Source organism: Corvus moneduloides, chromosome 29 (genome assembly GCF_009650955.1).
Source record: "Corvus moneduloides isolate bCorMon1 chromosome 29, bCorMon1.pri, whole genome shotgun sequence".
In the NCBI taxonomy this organism is placed as follows: Eukaryota; Metazoa; Chordata; class Aves; order Passeriformes; family Corvidae; genus Corvus; species Corvus moneduloides.
In genome coordinates, this window is record NC_045504.1 from 1,819,074 (window position 1) to 1,839,459 (window position 20,386).

Sequence of the window (20,386 nt, forward strand, 5' to 3'; positions counted from 1 at the left end):
CCCCCCCCCCCTCTCCGGGTGTCCCCATCCCCCCAACACCCCACGGAGGTGACAACACCCGAACCCCACCCCCACCCCAACACCCCCTGACCCCCCCCCGCCCCCCAGTGCCACCCCCCAGGGGAAAGCCACGCCCGGAGCTCGAGTGCCACCACCGGCCCTTTATTGGTGGGGGGGGGGAATGGGGGCGAGGCGACCTCGGGGGACCCCTCCTCGCCCACCCTGTGTCCCCCCCCCCGTGTCGCTCTCAGTCCTCCAGGTTGCGGAAGGCGGCCACCATCTCCTCCTGCAGCTGCGCGTAGGAAGCCAGGATGCGCTGCTCGCCATCCTTCACCGGGTCCTGGCCACGCGGGCGACACGGCGGGGTCACCCCGGGACCCCCCCCAAAAATCCACCGTGGGGGAGGTGGTGACGTCATCCCCTAAATGGGGTGACGCCCCCCCCCCTCCCCCACCAACCCCAGACACGGCGGGGTCACCCCGGGAGGGGGGGGGGGGGCGAAGCTTCGGGTGGGACCCCCCAATCCCCCCAATGCCCCCAAAAATCCACCGTGGGGGAGGTGGTGACGTCATCCCCTAAATGGGGTCACCCCCCCCTCCCCCACCAACCCCAGACACACGGCGGGGGGGGGGGGGAGCTTCGGGAGGGACCCCCCCCCAAAATCCCCCGTGTGGGACCCCCCCCAAATGGGGTCACGGCCCCCAGGGATCCCTCCCCCCAAAACTTTGTCCTCCGCCTCGGGACCTCCATGGGGGTCTCACCCCCTTAAGCCCCCTTAAACCCCCCCATAGGACCCCCCATGAGGGTCTCACCCCCTTTTCCCCCCTTAACCCCCCCATAGGACCCCCCATGAGGGTCTCACCCCCTTTTCCCCCCTTAAACCCCCCCATAGGACCCCCCCAACGGGGATCTCACCCCCTTTACCCCCCCTTAAGACCCCCCATGGGGGTCTCACCCCCTTAACCCCCCTTAAACCCCTCATAGGACCCCCCCAATGGGGGTCCCACCCCCTTTTCCCCCCTTAACCCCCCCATAGGACCCCTCCATGGGGGTCTCTGCCCCCTTTTCCCCCCCTTTACCCCACATAGGATTCCCCATGGGGGAGTCTCACCCCCCTTTGCCCCCCCCCCTTAAGACCCACAATGGGGGTCTCACCCCCCTTTTCCCCCCCTTTGACCCCCCATAGAACCCTCCATGGGGGTCTCTGCCCCCTTTTTCCCCCCTTTAACCTTCACATATGACCCCCCCATGGGGGTCTCACCCCCTTTTCCCCCTTTAAACCCCCACAGAACCCCCCAATGGGAGTTTCACCCCCTTTTCCCCCCCTTAACCCCCCCATAGGACCCCCCAACGGGGGTCTCACCTCCCTTTCCCCCTCATAGGACCCCCCAACGGGGATCTCACACCCTTTTCACCCCCTTAAACCCCCCATAGGACCCCCCATGGGGGGGTCTCACCCCCGTTTGTCCCCCCATAGGACCCACAACGGGGGTCTCAACCCCCTTTTCCCCCCCATAGGACCCCCAATGTGGGTCTCACCCCCCTTAACCCCCCTTTGACCCCCCATAGAACCCTCCATGGGGGTCTCACCCCCTTTTCTCCCCCTTTAACTCCCCTATAGGACCCCCCAATGGGGGTCTCACCCCCCTTTCCCCCTCGTAGGACCCCCCAACGGGGATCTCACACCCTTTTCACCCCCTTAACTCCCCCATAGAACCCCCCAATGGGGGGGTCTCTGCCCCCTTTTCCCCCCCATAGGACCCCCCCAATGGGGGTCTCACCCCTTTCCCCCCCTTAACCTTCACGTAAGGCCCCCCAATGGGGGTTTCACCCCCTTAACCCCCCCCTTAAGACCCACAATGGGGGTCTCACCCCCCTTTTCCCCCCCTTTGACCCCCCATAGGATCCTCCACGGGGGTCTCAGTCCCCTTTGACCCCCCATAGAACCCTCCACGGGGGTCTCAGTCCCCTTTGACCCCCCTTTAACCCCCTATAGGACCCTCCACGGGGGTCTCACCCCCTTTTCCCCCCCTTTGACCCCCCATAGAACCCTCCACGGGGGTCCCACCCCCTTTTCCCCCCCTTTGACCCCCCATAGAACCCTCCACGGGGGTCTCACCCCCTTTTCCCCCCCCTTTGACCCCCTATAGGACCCTCCACGGGGGTCTCACCCCCTTTTCCCCCCCTTTAACCCCCTATAGGACCCTCCACGGGGGTCTCACCCCCTTTTCCCCCCCTTTAACCCCCTATAGGACCCTCCACGGGGGTCTCACCCCCTTTTCCCCCCCTTTAACCCCCCATAGAACCCTCCACGGGGGTCTCACCCCCTTTTCCCCCCCTTTGACCCCCTATAGGACCCTCCACGGGGGTCTCACCCCCTTTTCCCCCCCTTTGACCCCCTATAGGACCCTCCACGGGGGTCTCACCCCCCTTTTCCCCCCCTTTAACCCCCTATAGGACCCTCCACGGGGGTCTCACCCCCCTTTTCCCCCCCTTTAACCCCCTATAGGACCCTCCACGGGGGTCTCACCCCCCTTTTCCCCCCCTTTAACCCCCTATAGGACCCTCCACGGGGGTCTCACCCCCTTTTCCCCCCCTTTAACCCCCTATAGGACCCTCCACGGGGGTCTCACCCCCTTTTCCCCCCCTTTAACCCCCCATAGAACCCTCCACGGGGGTCTCACCCCCTTTTCCCCCCCTTTAACCCCCTATAGGACCCTCCACGGGGGTCTCACCCCCCTTTTCCCCCCCTTTAACCCCCTATAGGACCCTCCACGGGGGTCTCACCCCCTTTTCCCCCCCTTTAACCCCCCATAGAACCCTCCACGGGGGTCTCACCCCCTTTTTCCCCCCTTTGACCCCCCATAGAACCCTCCACGGGGGTCTCACCCCCCTTTTCCCCCCCTTTGACCCCCCATAGGATCCTCCACGGGGGTCTCAGTCCCCTTTGACCCCCTATAGGACCCTCCACGGGGGTCTCACCCCCTTTTCCCCCCCCTTTAACCCCCCATAGGACCCTCCACGGGGGTCTCACCCCCTTTGCCCCCCCTTTAACCCCCCATAGGACCCTCCACGGGGGTCTCACCCCCTTTTCCCCCCCTTTAACCCCCTATAGGACCCTCCACGGGGGTCTCAACCCCCTTTGCCCCCCCTTAAGACCCCTCCTCACCCCCCCCAGCCCCCCCACCTTGAACTTCATGGCGCTCAGGCGGTACAGGATGTCCCCGAGCCCCTCGCGGATGGTGGCCCAGGTGACCCTGTGCTCCTCGGGGCCCGCGCCCTCCACGGCCCCCCGAGCCAGGTCGTAGAAGGTGACCAAGTTCTGCAGCATCCCCACGGTTTTGTAGAAGGGGCAGAACCTGGGCGAGGGTCCCGGGGGGGGCGTGAGGGGCAAGAGGAGTCAGGGTGAGGGGGGTTGGGGGGGTCAGGAGGGGATTTTGGGGGGTCAGGAGGGATTTGGGGGGGATCAAGAGGGATTTTGGGGGGGTCGGGGGGGATTTGGGGGGGTCAGGAGGGATTTGGGGGCGTCAGGAGGGATTTTGGGGGGTCAGGAGGGGTTTGGGGGGGATCAAGAGGGATTTTGGGGGGGTTGGGAGGGGTTTTGGGGGGGTCGGGGGGGATTTTGGGGGGGTCAGGAGGGGATTTTGGGGGGTCAGGAGGGGATTTGGGGAGGTCAGGAGGGATTGGGGGGGTCAGGGAGGATTTGGGGGTGTCAGGGAGGGATTTGGGGGGATCAGGGAGGGGTTTGGGGGGGTCAGGAGGGGATTTTGGGGGGTCAGGAGGGGTTTGGGGGGGTCAGGGAGGATTTGGGGGTGTCAGGGAGGGATTTTGGGGGGTCAGGAGAGATTTTGGGGGGGTCAGGAGGGGATTTTGGGGGGGTCAGGAGGGGATTTGGGGGGATCAGGGAGGGATTTGGGGGGGTCAGGAGGGGATTCTGGGGGGGTCAGGGTGGGGTTTGGGGGGGTCAGGAGGGGTTTGGGGGGGGTCAGGAGGGATTTGGGGGGGTCAGGAGGGGATTTGGGGGGTCAGGAGGGGATTTTGGGGGTCAGGAGGGGTTTGGGGGGGTCAGGAGGGGTTTGGGGGGGTCAGGAGGGGATTCTGGGGGGGTCAGGGAGGGGTTTGGGGGGGTCAGGAGGGGATTTTGGGGGGTCAGGAGGGATTGGGGGGGGTCAGGAGGGGCCTTTGGGGGGGTCAGGAGGGGTTTGGGGGGGTTTGGGGGGATCAAGAGGGATTTTGGGGGGGTCAGGAGGGGATTTTGGGGGGGTCAGGAGGGGATTTTGGGGGGTCAGGAGGGGTTTGGGGGGCTTTGGGGGGGGTCTGGGTGCAGCATCCCCACGGTTTTGTAGAAGGGGCAGAAGCGGGGGGAGGGTCCCGGGGAGGGCGTGAGGGGCAAGAGGAGTCAGGGTGAGGGGGGTTGGGGGGGTCAGGAGGGGATTTGGGGGGGTCAGGAGGGGTTTGGGGGGTCAGTGTGGGGGTCAGGGTGGGGGGTCAGGGTGGGGTCAGTGTGGGGGTCAGGGTGGGGTCAGGGTGGGGGTCAGGGTGGGGGGTCAGGGTGGAGGTCAGGGTGGGGTCAGGGTGGGGGGTCAGGGCGGGGTCAGGGCGGGGTCAGGGTGGGGGTCAGGGTGGGGGTCAAGGTGGGGTCAGCGTGGGGGTCAGGGTGGGGGTCAGGGTGGGGTCAGGGTGGGGGGTCAGGGTGGGGTCAGTGGGGGGTCAGGGTGGGGTCAGTGTGGGGTCAGGGTGGGGTCAGTGTGGGGTCAGTGTGGGGTCAGTGTGGGGTCAGGGTGGGGTCAGGGTGGGGGTCAAGGTGGGGTCAGGGTGGGGGTCAGGGTGGGGGTCAGGGTGGGGTCAGTGTGGGGTCAGTGTGGGGTCAGTGTGGGGTCAGTGTGGGGTCAGGGTGGGGGTCAGGGTGGGGGTCAGGGTGGGGGTCAGGGCGGGGTCAGGGCGGGGTCAGGGTGGGGTCAGGGTGGGGGGTCAGGGTGGGGGGTCAGGGTGGGGGGTCAGGGTGGGGTCAGTGTGGGGGTCAGTGTGGGGGTCAGGGTGGGGTCAGGGTGGGGTCAGGGTGGGGGTCAGGGTGGGGGTCAGGGTGGGGGTCAGGGTGGGGGTCAGGGTGGGGGTCAAGGTGGGGTCAGGGTGGGGGTCAGGGTGGGGGTCAGGGTGGGGGGTCAGGGTGGGGGTCAGGGTGGGGTCAGGGTGGGGTCAGGGTGGGGGTCAGGGTGGGGGTCAGGGCGGGGTCAGGGCGGGGTCAGGGCGGGGTCAGGGTGGGGTCAGGGTGGGGGTCAGGGTGGGGGTCAGGGCGGGGTCAGGGCGGGGTCAGGGCGGGGTCAGGGTGGGGGTCAGGGTGGGGTCAGGGTGGGGTCAGGGTGGGGTCAGGGTGGGGGTCAGGGTGGGGGGTCAGGGTGGGGGTCAAGGTGGGGGTCAAGGTGGGGGTCGGGGGGGTCGGGGGGGGCCAGGGTGGGGGCCAGGGTGGGGGTCAGGGTGGGGGTCCCGGGGGGTCCCGGTACCGGTCATAGGCCGAGTGGGGGTCAGGGTGGGGGTCAGGGTGGGGGTCCCGGTACCGGTCATAGGCCGAGTGGGGGTCAGGGTGGGGGTCAGGGTGGGGGTCCCGGTACCGGTCATAGGCCGAGTAGCCGTTCTGCTGCAGGAAATCGTCCTTGAGCAGTTTGGCCACTTCCAGCGTCACTTTGTCACCCTCGGCCAGCGACGCCTGCGGGGGATGGGAAGGGGGTCCTGTCCCTGCCCCTTCCCACATCCCAGACCCCAACCCCACATCCCAGACCCCATAAATCCCATAAATCCCATAAACCCCGTAAATCCCATAAACCCCATAAACCCCATAAACCCCATAAACCCCATAAATCCCATAAACCCCATAAACCCCATAAACCCCATAATTCCATAAACCCCATAAACCCCAGAACCCACCTTCCCCGCGAGCTGCACGATCTCGGCCAGCTCCTCCTCCTCCTGCAGGACCCCAGACTCCACACCCCAGACCCCATATCCCGGACCCCACACCCCACACCCCACACCCCACACCCCACATCCCACTCCCCCGACCCCAACCCCACATCCCAGACCCCACAGACCCCACAGACCCCACAAACCCCACAGACCCCACCTTCCCCACGAGCTGCACGATCTCGGCCAGCTCCTCCTGCAGGACCCCACACCCCAGACCCCACATCCCACACCCCAGACCCCATATCTCACTCCCCCGACCCCACATCCCACATCCCAGACCCCACAAACCCCATAAACCCCACAAACCCCATAACCCACCTTCCCCACGAGCTGCACGATCTCGCCCAGCTCCTCCTGCAGGACCCCACACCCCGGACCCCATATCCCAGACCCCACACCCCACATCCCACTCCCCCGACCCCAGCCTCACACCCCAGACCCCACAGACCCCACAAACCCCACAGACCCCACAAACCCCACAAACCCCAGAACCCACCTTCCCCACGAGCTGCACGAGCTCGGCCAGCTCCTCCTCCTCCTGCAGGACCCCACACCCCGGACCCCACACCCCAGACCCCACATCCCGGACCCCACACCCCAGACCCCATATCTCACTCCCCCGACCCCACATCCCACATCCCAGACCCCACAAACCCCACAAACCCCACAGACCCCACCTTCCCCACGAGCTGCACGATCTCGGCCAGCTCCTCCTCCTCCTGCAGGATGCGCCGGGCGCGGTCGCGCAGCGCGGGCAGCTCGGGGTGGGCGCGCTCGTAGTGCGGCTCCAGCGCCCGCAGGTACCGCGAGTACGAGATCAGCCAGTTCACGGACGGGAAGTGCTTGCGCTGCGCCAGCTTCTTGTCCAGCCCCCAGAACACCTGCGAGTGTCACCCTGGGTCACCCTGGGTCACCCACTGTCACCCAGTGTCACCCACTGTCACCCGGTGTCACCCTGGGTCACCCTGTGTCACCCTGGGTCACCTCCTGTGTCACCCGCGGTACCCGTGTCCTTCTTATCCCTCTTGTCCAGCCCCCAGAACACCTGGGAGTGTCACCCTGTGTCACCCAGTGTCACCCCCGGGTCACCCAGCCTGTCCCCGAGCCTCTTATCCCCCCAGAACACCCAGCGGTGTCACCCCTGGGTCACCTCCAGGTCACCCACGGTACCCGTGTCCTTATCCCTCGTGTCCAGCCCCCAGAACACCTGGGAATGTCACCCAGTGTCACCCACTGTCACCCAGTGTCACCCACTGTCACCCAGTGTCACCCCCGGGTCACCCCCTGTGTCACCCCCGGGTCACCCACGGTCCTTTTCTCCCTCTTGTCCAGCCCCCAGAACACCGGGGAGTGTCACCTCCTCGTGTCCCCACACAGGGGATCCTTGTGGCCCTCATGTCTCCCGCAGCCTGTCCCCATCAATGTCCCCATCCCTGTCCCATCCCTGTCCCCATCCCTGTCCCCATCCCTGTCCCCATCCCTGTCCCCATCCCTGTCCCAAACCCTGTTCCCATCCCCATCCCTGTCCCCATCCCTGTCTCCTCTGTCCCCTGTCCCAATCCCTGCTCCCATCTCTGTTCCATCTCTGTCCCATTCCCAGCCCTGTCCCTGTCCCCCCTCTGTCCCATCCCTGTCCCCATCCCTGCCCCCATCCCCATCCCTGTCCCCTCTGTCCCATCCCTGTCCCCATCCCTGTCCCCTCTGTCCCATCCCTGTCCCCATCCCTGTCCCCTCTGTCCCATCCCTGTCCCCCCTCTGTCCCCTCTGTCCCCTCTGTTCCCCCTCTGTTCCCCCTCTGTCCCATCCCTGTCCCCATCCCCATCCCTGTCTCCTCTGTCCTATCCCTGTCCCAATCCCTGTCCCCCCTCTGTCCCCATCCCCATCCCATCCCTATCCGTGTCCCCATCCCTGTCCCATCCCTGTCCCTGTCCCCCCTCTGTCCCATCCCTGTCCCATCCCTGTCCCAAACCCTGTTCCCATCCCCATCCCTGTCCCCTCTGTCCCATCCCCGTCCCCTCTGTCCCATCCCTGTCCCCCCCCGTCCCCTCTGTCCCATCCCTGTCCCCTCTGTCCCATCCCCGTCCCCTCTGTCCCATCCCTGTCCCCCCCCGTCCCCTCTGTCCCATCCCTGTCCCCCCCGGTCCCCTCTGTCCCCTCACCTGCACGATCCCCAGCGTGGCCGAAGTGACGGGATCCGAGAAATCCCCTCCGGGCGGGGACACCCTGCGGGGGGATGGGGGTGAAGAGGGCGAGTTGGGGCCCCCCCCCATGACCCCTGTCACCCCCCCACCCTTGTCACCACCCCCCCACCCTTGTCACCCTTTGTCACCCAGGGGACACTCACGCTCCGACGATGCTGACGCTGCCCTCGCGCTCGGGGGTCCCCAAGCACCGCGCCCGCCCCGCGCGCTCGTAGAACGAGGCCAGGCGAGCCCCGAGGTACGCGGGGTAGCCACTGTCTGCGGGGCGACACCGCTGGCACCTCCCCGGCCACCGCCGGGGGTCCCCGCCGCCCCTCCGGGGGGCACCCGGCCACCGCCAGACCGGCCCGGGGGTGCCCCCCAAACCCCAAACCCCGCGCAGTTTGGGGTTGGCAGCCCCCCGCGCGGAGATTTTGGGGATGGGGAGGGGGCGCGGGGTCCGCCCCAGCTCAGATTTGGGGTCACTCGGGGATGGGGAGGGGGCGCGGGGACCCCCCCAGCCCGGATTTGGGGTCACTCGGGGATGGGGAGGGGGCGCGGGGTCCCCCCCAGCTCGGATTTGGGGTCACTCGGGGATGGGGAGGGGGCGCGGGGTCCCCCCCAGCTCAGATTTGGGGTCAGTCGGGGATGGGGAGGGGGCGCGGGGTCCCCCCCAGCCGGGATTTGGGGTTCGGCAGCTGCTCGGTGCGGATTCCACAGGCAAGGGGTGGGACCCCCCCCAATTCCCGGGATTTTGGGGTTCCCCATCCTCTCAGCCCCATTTTCCACCCGAATTCCCGGGATTTTGGGGTTCCCCATCCTCTCAGCCCCATTTCCCCCCCGAATTCCCGGGATTTTGGGGTTCCCCATCCTCTCAGCCCCATTTTCACCCCCAATTCCCAGGATTTTTGGGGTTCCCCATCCTCTCAGCCCCATTTTCCCCCCCAGTTCCCAGGATTTTGGGGTTCCCCATTCTCTCAGCCCCATTTTCCCCCCCAATTCCCGGGATTTTGGGGTTCCCCATCCTCTCAGCCCCATTTCCCCCCCCAATTCCCGGGATTTTGGGGTTCCCCACCCTCTCAGCCCCATTTTCCCCCCCAGTTCCCAGGATTTTGGGGTTCCCCATCCTCTCAGCCCCATTTTCCACCCGAATTCCCGGGATTTTGGGGTTCCCCATCCTCTCAGCCCCATTTTCACCCCCAATTCCCGGGATTTTGGGGTTCCCCATCCTCTCAGCCCCATTTTCACCCCCAGTTCCCAGGATTTTGGGGTTCCCCATCCTCTCAGCCCCATTTTCCCCCCGAATTCCCGGGATTTTGGGGTTCCCCATCCTCTCAGCCCCATTTCCCCCCCCAATTCCAGGGATTTTGGGGTTCCCCATCCTCTCAGCCCCATTTTCACCCCCGAATTCCCGGGATTTTGGGGTTCCCCATCCTCTCAGCCCCATTTCCCCCCCGAATTCCAGGGATTTTGGGGTTCCCCATCCTCTCAGCCCCATTTTCCCCCCCAATTCCCGGGATTTTGGGGTTCCCCATCCTCTCAGCCCCATTTTCCCCCCCAGTTCCCAGGATTTTGGGGTTCCCCATCCTCTCAGCCCCATTTTCCACCCCAATTCCCGGGATTTTGGGGTTCCCCATCCTCTCAGCCCCATTTTCCACCCGAATTCCCGGGATTTTGGGGTTCCCCAACCCCTCAACCCCATTTTCCACCCGAATTCCCGGGATTTTGGGGTTCCCCATCCTCTCAGCCCCATTTTCCACCCAAATTCCAGGGATTTTGGGGTTCCCCATCCTCTCAGCCCCATTTTCCCCCCGAATTCCCGGGATTTTGGGGTTCCCCATCCTCTCAGCCCCATTTCCCCCCCCAATTCCAGGGATTTTGGGGTTCCCCATCCTCTCAGCCCCATTTTCACCCCCGAATTCCAGGGATTTTGGGGTTCCCCATCCTCTCAGCCCCATTTCCCCCCCGAATTCCAGGGATTTTGGGGTTCCCCATCCTCTCAGCCCCATTTCCCCCCCGAATTCCAGGGATTTTGGGGTTCCCCATCCTCTCAGCCCCATTTTCCCCCCCCAGTTCCCAGGATTTTGGGGTTCCCCATCCTCTCAGCCCCATTTTCCCCCCGAATTCCCGGGATTTTGGGGTTCCCCATCCTCTCAGCCCCATTTTCCCCCCGAATTCCCGGGATTTTGGGGTTCCCCATCCTCTCAGCCCCATTTTCCCCCCGAATTCCCGGGATTTTGGGGTTCCCCATCCTCTCAGCCCCATTTTCCCCCCCGAATTCCCGGGATTTTGGGGTCTCACCGGCGGGCATCTCCGCCAGGCGCCCCGAGATCTCGCGCAGCGCCTCGGCCCAGCGGGACGTGGAGTCGGCCAGGAGGCAGCTGTGGAGCCCCATGTCCCGAAAGTACTCGGCGAGCGTGATCCCTGTGACACACGCGTGTGCAAGGGGTGTCACACACACCCAGGGACAGCGGGAGCCCTGTGACACACGCGTGTGCAAGGGGTGTCACACACACCCAGGGACAGCGGGAGCCCTGTGACACACGCGTGTGCAAGGGGTGTCACACACACCCAGGGACAGCGGGAGCCCTGTGACACACGCGTGTGCAAGGGGTGTCACACACACCCAGGGACAGCGGGAGCCCTGTGACACACGCGTGTGCAAGGGGTGTCACACACACCCAGGGACAGCGGGAGCCCTGTGACACACGCGTGTGCAAGGGGTGTCACACACCCAGGGACAGCGCAATCCCTGCCCGGCCCCCTCCCCGTGTCCTCTTTGTCCCCCCCGTGTCCCCATCCCCTCCCTGTCCCCATCCCCCCCATGTCCCTGTCCCCTCCATGTCCCTGTCCCCATCTCCAGTCCCCCCTGTGTCCCCATCCCCCCCCATGTCCCCGTCCCCACCGTGTCCCCATCCCCACCATGTCCCTGTCCCCATCCCCATCCCCCCCGTGTCCCTGTCCCCATCCCCCCCGTGTCCCCATCTCCTCCATGTCCCTGTCCCCATCCCCCCGTGTCCCTGTCCCCCCCGTGTCCCTGTCCCCATGCCCATCCCCCCCGTGTCCCCGTCCCCCCCGTGTCCCCATCCCCACCATGTCCCTGTCCCCATGCCCCCCGTGTCCCCATGCCCCCCGTGTCCCTGTCGCCCCCCGTGTCCCCATCCCCCTCATGTCCCCATCCCCCCCGTGTCCCCATCCCCCCCGTGTCCCTGTCGCCCCCCGTGTCCCCATCCCCCTCATGTCCCCATCCCCCCCGTGTCCCCATCCCCACCGTGTCCCTGTCCCCATCCCCCCCGTGTCCCCATCCCCACCGTGTCCCTGTCCCCATCCCCATCCCCCCCATGTCCCCGTCTCCCCCATGTCCCCATCCCCACCGTGTCCCTGTCCCCGTCCCCCCCGTGTCCCCGTCCCCTCCATGTCCCTGTCTCCCCCATGTCTCCATCCCCCCGTGTCCCTGTCCCCCCCGTGTCCCTGTCCCCATCCCCATCCCCACCATGTCCCTGTCCCCATCCCCGTCCCCCCCGTGTCCCCATCTCCTCCATGTCCCTGTCCCCATGCCCCCCGTGTCCCTGTCGCCCCCCGTGTCCCCATCCCCCTCATGTCCCCATCCCCCCCGTGTCCCCATCCCCACCGTGTCCCTGTCCCCATCCCCCCCGTGTCCCCATCCCCACCGTGTCCCCGTCCCCGTCCCCCCCGTGTCCCCATCCCCACCATGTCCCTGTCCCCATCCCCGTCCCCCCCGTGTCCCCATCTCCTCCATGTCCCTGTCCCCATGCCCCCCGTGTCCCTCTCGCCCCCCGTGTCCCCGTCCCCCCCGTGTCCCCATCCCCACCGTGTCCCCGTCCCCCCCGTGTTCCCATCTCCTCCATGTCCGTGTCCCCATGCCCCCCGTGTCCCTCTCGCCCCCCGTGTCCCTCTCGCCCCCCGTGTCCCCGTCCCCCCCGTGTCCCCGTCAGTCCCCCACCGGTGTAGATGGAGGCCTCGCGGGCGGCCACCGGCATGTTGGACGTGTTGGCCACGAGCGTCGTGCGCTTCATGATGGACTCGGAGCGGCCGCCCACCTCCATGGTCAGCTGGGGACATCGGTGGCAGTGTCACCTCCTGGCACCTCCTGGCACCTCCCTGGCACCCGCTGTCACCCCCGTGGCACCTCGGGGAAGTCCCGAGGACCCTCTATGAACACCCGTGTCACTGCCACCCCCCTGCCACTCACGATGTCCCTGTGCCACCCCAATGTCCCCGTGCCACCCCGTGTCCCCGTGTCACCTCAGGGAAGCCCCAGGGACCCTCCATGGTGAGCTGGGCACAGCCGTGTCACTGCCACCCCCTTGGCACCCACGATGTCCCCGTGCCACCCCAATGTCCCCGTGTCACCTCAAGAAGTCCCTGAGGACCCTCCATGAGCACCCGTGTCACTGCCACCCCCCTGCCACCCACGATGTCGCCGTGCCACCCTGCTGTCCCCGTGCCACGCCCTGCCACCCCGTGCCACCCCAATGTCCCCGTGCCACCCCAATGTCCCCTGCCACCCCCCTGTCCCCGTGTCACCTCAAGAAGTCCCTGAGGACCCTCCATGAACACCCGTGTCACTGCCACCCCACTGCCAGCCACGATGTCCCCGTGCCACCCCAATGTCCCCCGTGTCACCCCGTGCCACCCCGTGTCCCCGTGCCACCTCGGGGAAGTCCCTGAGGACCCTCCATGAGCACCCGTGTCACTGCCACCCCCCTGCCACCCACGATGTCCCCGTGCCACCCCAATGTCCCCCGTGTCACCCCGTGCCACCCCGTGTCCCCGTGCCACCTCGGGGAAGTCCCTGAGGACCCTCCATGAGCACCCGTGTCACTGCCACCCCCCCTGCCACCCACGATGTCCCCGTGCCACCCCAATGTCCCCCGTGCCACCCCGTGTCCCCGTGCCACCCCAATGTCCCCGTGCCACCCCGTGTCCCCGTGTCACCTCGGGGAAGTCCCTGAGGACCTCGGACATTTCGTTGCCGCGCTCGCCGCACCCCACGTAGACGATGACGTCACTGTTGGAATACTTGGACAGGGATTGGGAAATCACCGTCTTCCCGCAGCCGAACGCGCCCGGGATGGCCGTGGTGCCCCCCTGGACACACCTGGGGACACGAGGACACGGGACAGGGGTGGCGGGATCCCGGTGCCACCCTGTGCCTGTCCCCATTGCCGTCGCCATCCCTGTTCCCATCCCAATTCCTGTCCCCCAAATCCATCTCTCCCTGTCCCCATCCTTGTCCCCAAATCCATCTCTCCCTATCCCCATCCCAATTCCTGTCCCCAAATCCATCTCTCCTTGTCCCCATCCCTGTCCCCGTCCCAATTCCTGCCCCCAAATCCATCTCTCCCTGTCCCCATCCCTGTCCCCATTCCCCATTCCTTATCCTCAACGCCATCTCTCCCCGTCCTCATCCCTGTCCCTGTCCTTGTCCCCATCCCTGTTCCTGTCCCCATCCCTCCCTCCCCTTTCCCCTCCTGTCCCCCACCCCGATCCCACCCTTTTCCCTCCCCCGAATCCCTGCGGGAACAGAGCAAAGCTCCCGACTGCAATCCCGATCCCAATCCCGATCGCCGTGGAAACAGCGCACCCCCCAAGATCGATCCCAATCCCGGTCCGTATGGAAGGACCACAGCCCCTGATCCCAATCCCGATCCCAATCCCAATCCCGATCCCAATCCCAATCCCGATCCCGACCCCGATCCTGATCCCGATCCCTACGGGAAGAGCGCGTCCAGGACCCTCTGGCCGGTCAGCAGGGGGTGATTGGCCGGGAGCTTCTCGGCCACGGGCCGGACCTGCCGGACCGGCCACACCTGGATCATGGAGAGCGGCTCCCGGACCCCCTGGAATTCCAGCTCCAGCACCACGTCCTGCGGGATTAACCCGGGATCAACCCGGGATCGGCCCAGGATCAGCCCGGGATCGGCCCGGGATCGGCCCAAACCCCCCGGTCCCAATCCCGATCCCTGCGGGAACAGCGCATCCCTCCAATCCCGATCCCTCCCGGTTCCTACGGGAGCCGCGCACTCGCCGGATCCCAATCCCCACCGCGATCCCGCTCCCACTCCCGATCCCGATGATCCCCATCTCAATCCCCCCCATCCTCCCCCCCCCCCATTCCAACCCCGATCCGATCCCCTTGAGCTCGATACTGACCCCGATCCCAATCCCGACCCCGATCCCCCCCAGCCTCCACCCCGATCCTGATCTCAATCCCGATCCCGACCCTCATCCCGTTTCCCGCCCCCAAGTCCCAACCCCGATCCCGACGATCCCACTCCTGATCCCGCTCCCGATCCCAATCCTCCGATCCCTACAGGAGCAACGCAACCCTCGGATCCCAATCCCGACCCCAATTCCCATCCCGCTGCCCCCAACGATCCCGACCCCGACGGTCCTGATCCTGATCCCCCCCACCCAGTCCTGACCCCTATCCCGATCCCGAACCCTACAGGAACAACACAACCCCCCCGATCCCGATCCCGATCCCGAACCCTACAGGAACAACACAACCCCCCCGATCCCGATCCCGATCCCGATCCCGATCCCGATCCCGATCCCGAACCCTACAGGAACAACGCAACCCCCCCGATCCCGATCCCGATCCCGATCCCGAACCCTACAGGAACAACGCAACCCCCCCGATCCCGATCCCGATCCCGAACCCTACAGGAACAACACAACCCCCCCCGATCCCGATCCCGATCCCGAACCCTACAGGAACAACGCAACCCCCCCGATCCCGATCCCGATCCCGATCCCGAACCCTACAGGAACAACGCAACCCCCCCGATCCCGATCCCGATCCCGATCCCGATCCCGAACCCTACAGGAACAATGCAACCCCCCCGATCCCGATCCCGATCCCGAACCCTACAGGAACAACGCAACCCCCCCGATCCCGATCCCGATCCCGAACCCTACAGGAACAACGCAACCCCCCCGATCCCGATCCCGATCCCGATCCCGATCCCGATCCCGAACCCTACAGGAACAATGCAACCCCCCCGATCCCGATCCCGATCCCGAACCCTACAGGAACAATGCAACCCCCCCGATCCCGATCCCGATCCCGATCCCGAACCCTACAGGAACAACGCAACCCCCCCGATCCCGATCCCGATCCCGAACCCTACAGGAACAACACAACCCCCCCGATCCCGATCCCGATCCCGATCCCGATCCCGAACCCTACAGGAACAACGCAACCCCCCCGATCCCGATCCCGATCCCGAACCCTACAGGAACAACGCAACCCCCCCGATCCCGATCCCGATCCCGATCCCGAACCCTACAGGAACAACACAACCCCCCCGATCCCGATCCCGATCCCGAACCCTACAGGAACAACGCAACCCCCCCGATCCCGATCCTGATCCCGACCCCGACCCCGAACCCTACAGGAACAACACAACCCCCCCGATCCCGATCCCGAACCCTACAGGAACAACACAACCCCCCCGATCCCGATCCCAATCCCGATCCCAATCCCGAACCCGATCTCGAACCCTACAGGAACAATGCAACCCCCTCGATCCCGATCCCGATCCCGATCCCAATCCCGATCCCGAACCCTACAGGAACAACGCAACCCCCCCGATCCCAATCCCGATCCCGATCCCGACCCCGACCCCGAACCCTACAGGAACAACACAAGCCCCCCGACCCCGACCCCACAGATCCCCAAGGACCCCCCCGAGCCCAAGGACCCCCCCGAGCCCTGGCTCACCGCCACGCCGTAGTGCCCCGGGGGGGCGATGTAGGTGACGGTGCCGCGGCTGCGGGGGGGGACCATGAGCCGGTGCTGCAGCAGCGAATTCTCCGCCACCGTCCCGTAAATGTCCCCGCCCGTCACGTGGCTCCCGACCTGGGGACACGGCGGCGACACCGCCAGGGGACACCGTGAGGGACCCCCGGGGGACACTCCCGGCCCCCCGTCCCGGGTGCTGGGGGAAGGGCGGTGGTCGTGTGCCCCCCATGTCCCCCCCTCCATGTCCCCCCGTGTCCCCCCGTGTCCTCATGTCACCGTGTCCCCCCCATGTCCCCCCGTGTCCTCATGTCACCGTGTTCCCCCCGTGTCCACCCGTGTCCCCCCCATGTCCCCCCCATGTCCCCCCATGTCCTCATGTCACCGTGTCCCCCCCCGTGTCCTCCCGCGTCCCCCCCCGTGTCCCCATGTCCCGGCATCTCCACTGTCCCTGTGTCCCCCAACGTCCCTGCGACCCCCGTGTCCCCCCGTGTCCCCGCGGCTCTGTGACCCCCCGTGTCCCCCATGTCATGTCCCTGTGTGCCCCAATGTCCCCGCGTCCCCCTGTCCCTGTGTCCTCTGTGTCAGTGCGTCCCCACCCCCTTTTTTGGGGTGCCCTCCTTGGCAGGAGGGACAGGGAGGGGACAGGGGAGGACGGGACGAGGGGACAATGCGGGGACAGAGGGGTTGGGGGGGACAGGGAGGGGACAGGACGGGGGAACGGGGCGGGATGGAGGGGACAGGGAGGGACAGAGGGAGGGGAGGGGACAGGACAGGGAGGGGCTGGGAGGGGACAGGGGGACAGGACAGGAGGGACAGGGAGGGGACAGAGGAGACAGGAGGACAGGATGGGGAGGGGACAAGGAGGGGACAGAGGGGACAGGACGGGGAGGCGACGAGGAAGGGACAGGAGGGATAGGGAGGGGACAGAGGGGAGGACGGGGAGGGGACAGGGAGGGGACAGAGGGGAGGGGAGGGGAGGGGAGGACAGGACGGGGAAGGGACAAGGAGGGGACAGGAGGGACAGGGAGGGGACAGAGGGAAGGGGAGGGGAGGACGGGGTGGGGACAAGGAGGGGACAGGGAGAGGACAGAGGGGAGGGGAGGGGAGGACAGGACGGGGAGGGGACAGGAGGGACAGGGAGGGGACAGGGGACCTGGGACGACAGAGGGGAAAAGGGGACAGGACAGGGATGGGACAAAGGGACAGGGAGGGGACAGAGGGAAGGGGAGGGGAGGACGAGGAGGGGACAGGAGGGGACAGAGGGGACAGGGAGGGGACAGAGGGAAGGGGAGGACGGGGATGGGACAAGGAGGGGACAGAGGGGAGGGGAGGACAGGACGGGGAGGCGACAAGGAAGGGACAGGGAGGGACAGGGAGGGGACAGAGGACCTGGGACGACAGAGGGGAAAAGGGGACGGGACAGGGATGGGACCAAGGGACAGGACGGGGGTAGGGGAAGGGGTCACGCACCCGGATGTCCTTGCTGGGGACGAAGTCCCAGGCCAGGTGTCGCGGCAGCGCGGGGACGTTGGTGCCCCGGGGGATGTAGATGCTGCGCGTGGCCTCGGCGATGTCGCGCAGCGGCCGCTGGATGCCGTCGAAGATGGAGCCCAGGATGCCCGGGCCCAGCTCCACCGAGAGCGGCTTCCCCGTGCGCCGCACCGGGTCCCCAACCTGCACCCCCGCTGCGAGCGCTCAGGAACGTCACCGAGGGAGGGGACAGCGGGGACAGCGGGGCGACAGCGAGGGGATGGGGAGGGGGCGGGGGGTCCCCCCCCCCCAGCCCGGATTTGGGGTCACTCGGGGATGGGGAGGGGGCGTGGGGTCCCCCCCAGCTCGGATTTGGGGTCACTCGGGGATGGGGAGGGGGCGCGGGGTCCGCCCCAGCTCGGATTTGGGGTCACTCGGGGATGGGGAGGGGGCGCGGGGTCCCCCCCAGCTCAGATTTGGGGTCACTCGAGGATGAGGAGGGGGCGTGGGGTCCCCCCCAGCCCGGATTTGGGGTTCGGCAGCTGCTCGGTGCGGATTCCACAGGCAAGGGGTGGGACCTCCCCGAATTCCCAGGATTTTGGGGTTCCCCATCCTCTCAGCCCCATTTCCCCCCCCAATTCCCGGGATTTTGGGGTTCCCCATCCTCTCAGCCCCATTTTCACCCCCAGTTCCCAGGATTTTGGGGTTCCCCATCCTCTCAGCCCCATTTTCACCCCCAGTTCCCAGGATTTTGGGGTTCCCCATCCTCTCAGCCCCATTTCCCCCCCCAATTCCCGGGATTTTGGGGTTCCCCATCCTCTCAGCCCCATTTCCCCCGGGGCGGGGATGGGATGGGCTGGGGGGGACAGCGAGGACAGAGAAAGGACGAGCGGACCGGGCGACGGGGAAGGGACAGGGCAGGATTGGGGGGGGGACAAGGGAGGGGACAGGAGAGGTGGGACAGGAGAGGAGGGACAGGACACAGGCTCAGGGGAAGAAGGGAGGGCGCGGAACAGGGAGGTGACAGAAGGAGGGGCCAGCGGAGGATGGCAGGGACAGGGCGGGGGGACAGAAGGGTGGCGGGGAGGGGACAGAGGGGACAGAGGGGACAGAGGGGACAGCGGGGACAGGATACAGGTCTCCTCGTACACCTGGAGCGTGGCCATGTCCCCCTCGAGCCGGATGATCTCCCCCACGAGCTCCGCGTGTCCCACCCGCACCAGCTCGTACATGGCCGCCCCCGCCATGCGCGTGGCTGTCACCACTGCGGGGACGGGGACACGCCGCTGTCACCCCGGCCCGGGGCCACCACCCCCATCCCCACCGGCACCCGCTCAGCCCCCGGGGTCACCACCCCACCTGGGACACGCGTGTCCCCATCGCTGTCCCCTCCCCACCGCCACCCCCGGGTCATTTCCCCCAGCCCTGTCCCCAGGGTGTCCCCAGGGTGTCCCCTCTCCCGTCCCCATTTTAGTGCCCCAAAGGTCATCAGGATCCCCGTCCCAGCTGTCCCCCTGTCCCCAGGGTGTCCCCAAGGTGTCACCTCCCGTTCCCAACCCTGTCCCCTCTCCCGTCCCCATTTCAGGGCCACAAAACCCATCAGGGTCCCCGTCCCGGGTGTCCCCAGGGTGTCCCCACGATGTTCCCAGCGTGTCCCCTCCCGTTCCCAACCCTGTCCCCTCTCCCGTCCCCATTTTAGTGCCCCAAAGGTCATCGGGGTCCCCGTCCCAGCTGTCCCCCTGTCCCCAGAGTGTCCCCAGGGTGTCCCCGCGATGTCCCCTCCCGTTCCCAACCCTGTCCCCTCTCCCATCCCCATTTCAGCGCCACAAAACCCATCGGGGTCCCCATCCCGGCTGTCCCCACGATGTCCCCAGAGTGTCCCCAAGGTGTCCCCTCCTGTTTCCAACCCTGTCCCTTCTCCCATCCCCATTTCAGCGCCACAAAACCCATCGGGGTCCCCATCCCGGCTGTCCCCAGGGTGTCCCCAGCATGTCCCCAGGGTGTCCCCACGATGTTCCCAGCGTGTCCCAGGGTGTCCCCAGGCTGTCCCCAACCCTGTCCCCTCTCCCGTCCCCATTTCAGCGCCACAAAACCCATCGGGGTCCCCATCCCGGCTGTCCCCCTGTCCTCAGCGTATCCCCAGGGTGTCCCCACGATGTCCCCGCGGTGTCCCCGTACCGGGCCCGGACACTCCATGCACAGCCCCCATCAGACTCTCCCTCTCGGCCTCCTCCAGCCGCGTCCCCCGTGTCCCCTCCATGCTGTGTCCCCACCCCGCCGCGGTGGCAGCGCCGTTAAATGTCCCCGAGCGCCGGTGACAACCGGCCGGGCCCGGTGACAAAGTGCCAGCCGCAGGTGTGGCACTGTGTGCAGTCAACAGCCGCGTCCCGCTCCTCTGGGTGGCACCGGGTGGCACCGGGTGGCACTGGGTGACACCGGCACGCGCCGAGCTCGGCCCGGCTCGGGGCCATGGGGACACGGCCCCGGTGTCCTTGTCACCCCTCGTCGTGTCCCTGTCACCCCCCACCCTGTCCCTGTCACCCCTCGTCGCGTCCCTGTCACCCCCACCCACGTCCCTGTCACCCCCCGCCGTGTCCCTGTCACCCCTCGTCGTGTCCCTGTCACCCCCACCCACGTCCCTGTCACCCCCCGCCGTGTCCCTGTCACCCCCCGCCCTGTCCCTGTCACCCCCCGCCGTGTCCCTGTCACCCCCCACCCTGTCCCTGTCACCCCTCGTCGCGTCCCTGTCACCCCCACCCACGTCCCTGTCACCCCCCGCCCTGTCCCTGTCACCCCCACCCACGTCCCTGTCACCCCTCGTCGCGTCCCTGTCACCCCCCGCCGTGTCCCTGTCACCCCCCACCCTGTCCCTGTCACCCCCACCCACGTCCCTGTCACCCCTCGTCGCGTCCCTGTCACCCCCCGCCGTGTCCCTGTCACCCCTCGTCGCGTCCCTGTCACCCCTCGTCGCGTCCCTGTCACCCCCCACCCTGTCCCTGTCACC

The 20,386-nt window shown here is 67.0% G+C and overlaps 1 protein-coding gene across 1 annotated transcript; it reads right to left on the reverse strand.

Moving 5' to 3' along the window:
• Positions 1-197: 197 nt before the first annotated feature.
• On the reverse strand, positions 198-19,889 carry LOC116436182 (V-type proton ATPase catalytic subunit A-like). The gene is made up of 14 exons (XM_032093161.1): positions 19,561-19,889; positions 18,518-18,646; positions 17,383-17,597; positions 15,892-16,029; positions 13,881-14,032; positions 13,101-13,263; positions 12,106-12,214; positions 10,443-10,565; positions 8,306-8,420; positions 8,121-8,184; positions 6,639-6,842; positions 5,610-5,704; positions 3,188-3,359; positions 198-340 (listed from the first exon to the last, which is right to left on the reverse strand). Exons 1-14 carry the CDS (start codon positions 19,640-19,642, stop codon positions 248-250), a joined length of 1,854 nt encoding a protein of 617 aa, XP_031949052.1. The 5' UTR covers positions 19,643-19,889; the 3' UTR covers positions 198-247.
• Positions 19,890-20,386: the final 497 nt, after the last annotated feature.

Coding starts and splice junctions, on each gene's coding strand:
- LOC116436182 (XM_032093161.1), bottom strand. CDS start 19,642: ATGGAGGGGACACGGGGGACGCGGCTGGAGGAGGCCGAGAGGGAGAGT. Junction 14,033..15,891: donor CGGGGCACTACGGCGTGGCG/GTGAGCCAGGGC, acceptor TTAATCCCGCAG/GACGTGGTGCTGGAGCTGGA. Junction 12,215..13,100: donor TCCTCAGGGACTTCCCCGAG/GTGACACGGGGA, acceptor CGATGTCCCCAG/CTGACCATGGAGGTGGGCGG.